This window comes from Mya arenaria, chromosome 5 (genome assembly GCF_026914265.1).
Source record: "Mya arenaria isolate MELC-2E11 chromosome 5, ASM2691426v1".
NCBI classification, from domain to species: domain Eukaryota; kingdom Metazoa; phylum Mollusca; class Bivalvia; order Myida; family Myidae; genus Mya; species Mya arenaria.
In genome coordinates, this window is record NC_069126.1 from 41,939,759 (window position 1) to 41,948,277 (window position 8,519).

At 34.5% G+C, this 8,519-nt stretch overlaps 1 protein-coding gene across 1 annotated transcript; it reads right to left on the minus strand.

Moving 5' to 3' along the window:
• Positions 1 to 1,526: 1,526 nt before the first annotated feature.
• Positions 1,527 to 2,850, minus strand: LOC128235715 (uncharacterized). The gene is made up of 4 exons (XM_052950517.1): positions 2,542 to 2,850; positions 2,275 to 2,367; positions 1,966 to 2,167; positions 1,527 to 1,776 (listed from the first exon to the last, which is right to left on the minus strand). Exons 1-4 carry the CDS (start codon positions 2,837 to 2,839, stop codon positions 1,527 to 1,529), a joined length of 843 nt encoding a protein of 280 aa, XP_052806477.1. The 5' UTR covers positions 2,840 to 2,850.
• Between the last annotated feature and the right edge of the window lie 5,669 nt (positions 2,851 to 8,519).

Here is an 8,519-nt window from a genome sequence, read left to right on the forward strand (position 1 = left end):
ATGCGAAAAGCTACAGAAACAAGCTCAGTAGCAAATAGTTTAAACATAAACCCGGTTTAATGGCACTGGGTAAACGCCTAAGACATAGAATATATAATCACAAACAAGAAACATGGACACAGTGCATACATACTAAATATATAAAAATTAGGTATGTTTATCAAGAATTGTTACGTACCGCCATGGAACGGTCAGTAAATTGTAAATTTACTGGGGATTTAAACCAGTTTATGTGCACAAACCTCACTCTTATCCCAGCAATCCTTAATAAAGATAAAATACCAAAGCTAAATCTTATCGAAGTATGCATTACTTCGTATTACTCATTTGAAAAACAACAACAACACTCCACACGTTTGTAAACAATTTTATAAGAAGCAATCATTGCTTAATTGGTAAGTTTCCTGCATGTTATGAATTTATTTCCCATTTTGTTTTGTGATAAAAATTTACTTCAATAAAGAAGTTTATTTGCTGTTTTTTTTTCTTCAGAGTTAAACTAGATATTCCTTTTAATTTCATGAAAATATTCTTGAAACGTAAGTCCCTTTCTGTATTAAAAATAACGTCATGAGCATATTTAGATGAATTCGTATAGTCGCGTGTTACGTCACTTTTAGAAATGAAATCTTCAATGTTAATAGTAAAATATTTATGTAGAGAATCTTACTAGGTACCAGCTCAGTATTTTGTTTGCTTATAAATGGAATTTAAACAATTGGATATAATATTCGCGTCAGGAGAAAACCTGCTTTAATGACATTTTTTACGAAATTATTGTTTTTACATATTTGGAACAAGTAATTATTTATGAGCTTAACCATATGAGTTTTATTTATATGCGCCTATTTTTTCTTACACAAAAACGCATTCAAATGAGCCAACCGTATAGCATTTTTCTGAACGTTCTCTGTTCTACAACGTCACGTTTACGGCGTTAGATGTTCGGATACTTTTCTTTTAATCATGCAGAAAAAACAAATTAAAATGTTGATCATTCATTCCATTACTATCGTAAAAGAATTGCACATTCAGTTGAAGTTCGATACATGTCAGTATGACGTCACTTGGGTTGCTAGGCAACTGTAGTTGCTCTTTTTTTTACTAAAGTGTAGTATTCCAACAGCATGCGCAGTTTAAGTGTTTAATTTTAAAATAAATCAAACAAGATTTACAAGCAATATTCTTTAATTTACATCAAAAGATTGAGATCACCGGTGACTGTCAATATAATATAATATTACATTTGACACCAAAGTACAAGCATACATCTTAACATGAACGTTATATAATAATCATGTATGTGGTGTACCTACAATTATTTCGCAGTTAATTTTCTATCAATATTTTTCATGTAATGCGTGTCTTCAAAAGCATTGTTTAACGACTATGGATCATTCCACAACAACATATGGAACAGTGTAAAAACCAAGAATATTTTTATCATAAAACAGATGGAATAACTTAATTGATAAATATTCAAGTGTCTCAAGTAATCTGACCACTACATATTACATGAACGTCTTTTAAGATGCAAAACCCGCGCAAAACTGTTCCCGTTTCTCTTCGGACACGTGTTTGCTGACACTCCGACGGAGATATTCCTTCCTGTTCAAGCTTAGACCAGCCGCTTGAACCGGTTCCGGCCTGGTGTCCACTAAAAACCTGAAGGAGCGGTCCTTAAGGAGGTTGACATGTGTTTCTTCGCCACCCCTTTTTTCCTTTACAATCACGATGCCTGGCAGACTGGCTGTGAACCTGAAATGTTGGTATTTCCTGAAAAAGAATTAACTTAATAATAATTGAATAATTTGGTCTGTTATTAGGTAAAACGGGTCTCCATCGAAAATGCAATTCCTGTTACATAATATGGATCTACGCAGAAAAATATTTTAATATATTAAAAATAACTGTACAATGCAGTATATCTAAATCTCAATATTAACGTAACACACAAATATTTACCGTATTCCTACAAATGACTTGAAATGCCTGGATAGGAACGATTTCCAATCTCTCCAGATCCACTGCGGGTAGCGCACCGATACGTTGGTCACAGACGACCGGTCAACCACTCCTGCCAGCTCGTCAAGCGTCTCTGTATCATGACGTCTGTATGCCTTCTTCAGAGTCGCAAAGCCACTGTCCACATGACACCTGGCATGGCCTGCAAAATATTTAATTTATTTCCTGACTTTTAAACTAAAGCAAATGGAGAACTTAACTCGAAATTTCGTATGTATGTTGTTAAGGTTTTGATATGAAATAACGTACCTGGTATTTGCATCAATAATTCGATCCCTGTCTGCTGCCCGGTCATAACACGCCATCGGAAGTAGCCAATGACGTACATATTTTTATTTTGCCCTGCAACAATAAAACATTATGACATGATTTTCATGAAAAAATATTTCTTTATCACGAATGAAATACGATGCATAATTATATAAGTTTATTTTATGTTTTAATGTACATTACATAACATGAAGTTATTTTACCAAATAACTAAATTCATTCGAAATTAACAATGAAAAGTATTACCTGGACAATTGTCGGCATGAATAGTGAATGTTTCGACCGGGACACAGTGAGACTCGAGCGCATAGTCTATCATGGATAGTACGGCGTTGGGTCCATGTGTTTCCTTCCCGTCTTTTCCCATGGCTTCAGCTTCATCAATTAAAAAATTGAGCTGTTTCCCCGCGCTGATTCTGAATCCGAAGATGTGTACTTTTCGCAGGGAAAGGAAGAATATTGGGCTCATCTGACGACTGTAGTGGGGGAGACTGACGCACTGACTGAAGTCAAACGTGTAATGGTGGAAAGTGTCTGGTTCCATCTGAGCCCTCGCTACACAAACATTATAAACCTCCCTTTCCTATAATATAAAAACATGAATGCAAGGTTAATTGATTGCGCAGCAAATGTATAAGTTATGATATTTTGTAATTCTGTAAACATTGCTGTACGGCATATAGCCTGCATATTTCAATATGACAACTTTGTCTGTTAAACAATTTACGTGAATAAAGTTTCTTACTTGAATATCTTTTAAACGAGTCATATTGTATGATAGCTGTCAGTCAAACACTTATTGTACAAATGTTAGTGTGTACCTGTTGGGCCTCAATGATATGTGCGCGTATGGCTCCTGTTGCCTCCATCTTCTCTTCCTCAGTGACGGCGTTGGCAATCTGCTGTCTCATTTTCTCGCATGTTGCGCACACGTCATCTCTTGGCTTTGCTATTTTAATACGGGGGACGCATGATGACCAGATTGTTTTAAATGCAGACAGTTTCACTTGCCGTACATTCTTCTCCGTGCAAATACTACAATAGGCTTTATGGAGAAGCAGCCTCGTGGCATCGGATGGCAAAAACACTGTAGGCAGGTTGTCACGGGCGCGTGGTGCTGCTGGATACGGGATACCCTTTTCTTCAGCCTGATTCAATATGAATTGCACGACGCGCTGGACATCATCAAAATTAAGTGCGTGCTTCGGACGCCGCCCTGTATTTCCATGTACTCGTGGTCCAGTGCCGGTGTCGTTCATGTGCTGGATAATATTATTTAGCGTTGTCCGCTTCACATCATATAATAACTGGAACGTTTGCCTGCACACAGCACTGCCATTAACGTGGAACTTTGTTCTGGCACGCACCCGCTTTTTGCCTCGTTTCGTTTTTACAGAATCATACTTCTCGGCACTAAGAACGCCCATAAGAAATAGTTCCTTTTCTTCTTTTGATTTCTCCTTACTTTCGAGAACAATATTATAAGCCTCATCAAGTGTAATGTTAGACTGACATTGTTTTTTGCATTCGCAGTCTTCCATGAAGCGTTTTGTGTTTAAATAGTCTTGCCAATCTGAATCATATGTACACTCGTCGCTGCTTTCACCACTCTCTGAATTTAGTGATAAAACCATTTCACGCATTCTTGTTTGTACAAGTGGCCCTGCCTCTGCGTTATCCGGCGGCTCACATAGATCTTGATCATCTTCTTCTAACTCCTGAGATCCATGTGGTGTTCTCCCAAAGTGCTCCGAAAGGATACTTTCAAGCTCCTGGAAAATATTAGTTTTAAACTCGTTCAATTGAGGTTTAATGCTATGAAATTATTATTGAACAAATTTGAATGCACAATTTATAAACTTCTATTCTATTTAGTAGAAAAAATATTTACTTATGCTTTTGTATCTCTTTCCATTTTTATAAAATTTTGTGCGAAAAAAAAATCAAATAAGAATCTGCCGGGGTCGAACCCGCAGTGTATGGATTAGTGGTCAAACGCTCTCCTAATTGAGCTAGGTGGGCTTTGTGGTAATGGAAAAAATAGACTGATATAATAATATTTTCTCCTTTTGTCACATCGTTTTTTTTTTCACATGATCTTTTATTCATTTCATGTTTCTTATCCTTTTCTCCATCATTTATAATAACTATGTAATCCTTGTAAGTTCGATATAGTTGACTATAACTCATATTGGCTACATGTGACAAGTTTATGATCAACATTAAAACTTTTTAGAAAATCAAATACTAATTATAAAGCGGTTTTTTTAATAATATTTACATATTGTATAATAACTACGGAATGCCACTTAAAACTTATTAATCGGTTTTATCTTCTTGCAGATGTTAAATCAATAGGCTTTTAATTGCCTTAAATCTAAAAAAAACGCCTGATTAATATTTGTTATTAGTTTAACCTGTCTGGAATTTCACCAAAAATATAACTGATTAAAGCAGTATCACTTAAAAAAAGATATATACGGAAAGAGAAAAGATTTACCTCTAATTCCTCCTCCATTTTGTCTCGGTTCTTCTTTCTTCTTTTGTTAACACTGGTAAACAACAAACACACAATGTGTGACACATAACCTTCAACACCGGATATCAGGTAAATACTCTGCGTCATTTCAACCAGGTTTTCCGATGACGCACTCGATGTCATTAAGGCAGGTTTTCTCATGACGCGATACATATATTTTAATTCTTAAAAATATCATTTTTTTATTATTTACATATATCAGATTTGAGCTGGTCTTCAGAGACGCATTTTTTTTGTATGTTGTCCTTATTATTATTTTTTTACATCTTGCTTTATCAATATATGTATTTCAAATCATTCAATGTTTCATGCATTGCTTACAGTTGATCCTGCATATGCAACTCCACGGATTATAAAGGAGTGTTCAAACCAGAAATGGCTTCAAATCTGCTTGAATTTTTCGGGCATCTTCTTGAATACTGGTATAAACGCTTAATCAAATCATTTGCGTCGTTTATATCGTTTCTAATTTTGATTCTGGGCCCTCTCACCCACTTGTGGACGACAAATCATGTAATCTCAGGAATTACATTAAGATAGTATGTAAATGACACACATGAAATTGAACGGTTTACCTGCGTACCTAACCCATGCACATATAACTATCATGAATGAAAGTGAAATTCATTTATACACTAAATATGGATTTAACAAAACAACAACAACCTCTAATATCATTGATTTGATGAATTCATATTCAATACATGATACATTGCATTTATTGTATTTATGTATTATACCAGGCTTGGCTATGACTCTCATATCCCCAGCTAGTAAGTAATCAACAAACGACCAGGATAAGTTTGTATATGGGCATTTATTTAATGCCGTAACAATAATATACATTATTTGTATAAACAAGGTAAACCTTGATGACTTATATGGCGGCCAAAACCGCCACTAATATAAAATAGTATAGAAATCTGCAAAATTGGCAGAAATGACACATTAATGAATACAAACATTTGAAATAACACCCTTTATATACAAAAGTGGCTTTAACACAATTCTTGTTAAATGTAAACAAAATATACAGAGATCAAATGGTTGATACAAAAGTTTAAATAATGATACAAGTTTGACTAGACACAATGTATTGTATAGTTGGCGTGGAGGAGGATGTGGAGGAGGTGGTTATTGATTTTTTAGCGTTTCACGCAAAGCTTGTTCGCTGAAGACAAAGGATAATGGCGATAGAGATTTCATTGGTTTGTTAACGTCACGTGGTATCCATCAAGCCAGGCGAAGTCTGGCAGTGAAACCTCGACGCACATAAACGTTTGTCGGTACCACGAAACGGTAAAATAGCCCAACCAATAATGAAATGGCCTACATAAATACTTTTATGTACCATAAATGTTATTTATGGATTATACCAGGCTTGGCTATGACTCTCATATTCCCAGCTAGTAAGTAATCAACAAACGACCAGGATAAGTTTGTATATGGGCATTTATTTAATGCCGTAACAATAATATACATCATTTGTATTAACAATATAAATGTTGATGACTTATCTGGTGGCCAAAACCGCCAAAAGAGAAACGCCGCCAGACATCAGTTCATAAAGTAAAGCAATATACACGGTATTCTGTCAGTCATTTTGAGATTGCGACACCAGTATTCGATGGACAGGTGTCTAGAACTTGGATAATATTTCTATGCGATGTAGCTTTACAAGAATTAAACAGACTTTCTTAATTTTCTAATCAGTTGTTGGCAACATTATTTATTTATTTTTAAGTGTTTTACCTCTGAGAGCTGATCCGACGTGTTCGCATTTCCTTCTAAAGTGCAGTGTTTGTCATTATCAAACAGTTAATTAATGAATGATGCATTGAGTAAAACAAATAAAACATCACTATAACCAAATCAAAATTGAACTAAGCCTTTTTAACTCTACTATTTACATTTTAGTAGTATTTTACCGTCAGTAGAATCAACTTCTGTCTCATGTTCTCTTCCCATTTGGTCTCTAGCTGCCACAAAGATGATAAAACATGTCATCATTTATGACGTAGGGACAACATGAACATAAATATTTTTATCATAAATAAAATTAAATAAAAAAATGCAAAGAAAAACACCCTCGGTGACAGAATACCAAAACTTTACTCGCAAAGTTTACAAATACAAAATTATTTCTTGCAAATAACAGATTGAAGGACTCATTACCATTTCCAATGTACGGGTTTCTCATTCGATATACCAAAATGCTTATCACGCCGACAACCAGAGTCCAAACTACAATCTCTAGACCCTGTAAAACGTTTATTCTGGTGAGTTCAGTTAAGTCATAAGAAGTGCACATACTGACATCTTGTTATTTCTAAAACTATGGACCAATATGTTGACAACATACTAATGAACACGGTGCTACTTTAGTTACTGCTGATACCAAAACAGGTTTGTTAGTCAGTGTATTTTATGCCATATCGTCGATTTGAAACTCCGACAGAGAAAAGTGCCATAGAAATAAATGATTATTAATATCAATTACGGGTACAACATTTTTAACTCACTCTAGAGCATTCTATATAACAGTTTAAAATTTAGATTGTCAAACAATTAGACACTATATTGAACGTCATGTTGTGATATATTTTGAAATAATTTTGCGTTAGGATTTCACTCGTGTTTCAATATCATGGTCCATCAAATTTTTCAAAATATTTAAGTCCGGGATATCAGTCATTGCATGTATATGATGCTATGATTTCTTATTTCCTTTTTCTTTGAAGTCGTAGCTTGACGTGAATAACTTCAGTAGGAGTTGGCGGAGAACGTTCCGGTGAACATGGCTGTTTCCCTATGTTGGATGTACACGAAGCGGTATCTATATTGCCCATACGTACAAAGTGTGGTATAGTTTGTTGGCATTGACCATGTGTAGGATCGTATTTAATTTCACTGGTGATCCTTTCACTCGTGAAAATATTATTTTTTTGTTACAACGCGTGAAATAAAACACGATCGTAAACTGAATGCAACCAATTTTCGTTTTATTTTATGCATTTATCGTGTTTTTGTTTCATTTTATTCCCCGCTGGAGACAATCTTGTTTGACGACAGTCCCTTTCCGTGGCATCTTTGCGAAGCGAAGTAACTGCGGCATAATAACCGCTATTCATGAAGATAGATAAAGAAGACATATCTATTTAAACGTATTTTATACATCGCGTATACTTGTGCATAATCTAGAAAAGAAGGGATAAAGTATATATCTTCAAAAAATATATTTTTTCACTCCTTAGCAAATGTAGTAGTAAGCGACGAACATTTTTACAGGTTGTAATAAAACAATGAAAATGATATTGTTTAAATTATTAGCGAAGTGGTATTTAAATTAAATATGAAACATGATTCTGTTATAGTTAATATTATAAAATAATTTAAGGGAGATTATTTACAGACGAATTATACGAATTACATTGACAAGAAAGTAGTTCGTAGTACTTAAAGGTACATTCTTACTCCCAAATGGGATTTACCACAATTAAAAATATTGTTTTAATATTCCAAAGATTATCATAAAATATCGATAACAATGGTTTTTTTGAAGGATACCGAGTTTAATTTGAAAGAAATGAGCATTACCCACGGTATTTCTACCTTATGAGTCTATAGTAAATCACAGTAAATCTTTTAGCATTCACCAATCGTTTAATATTTATGAGCTTCCTGC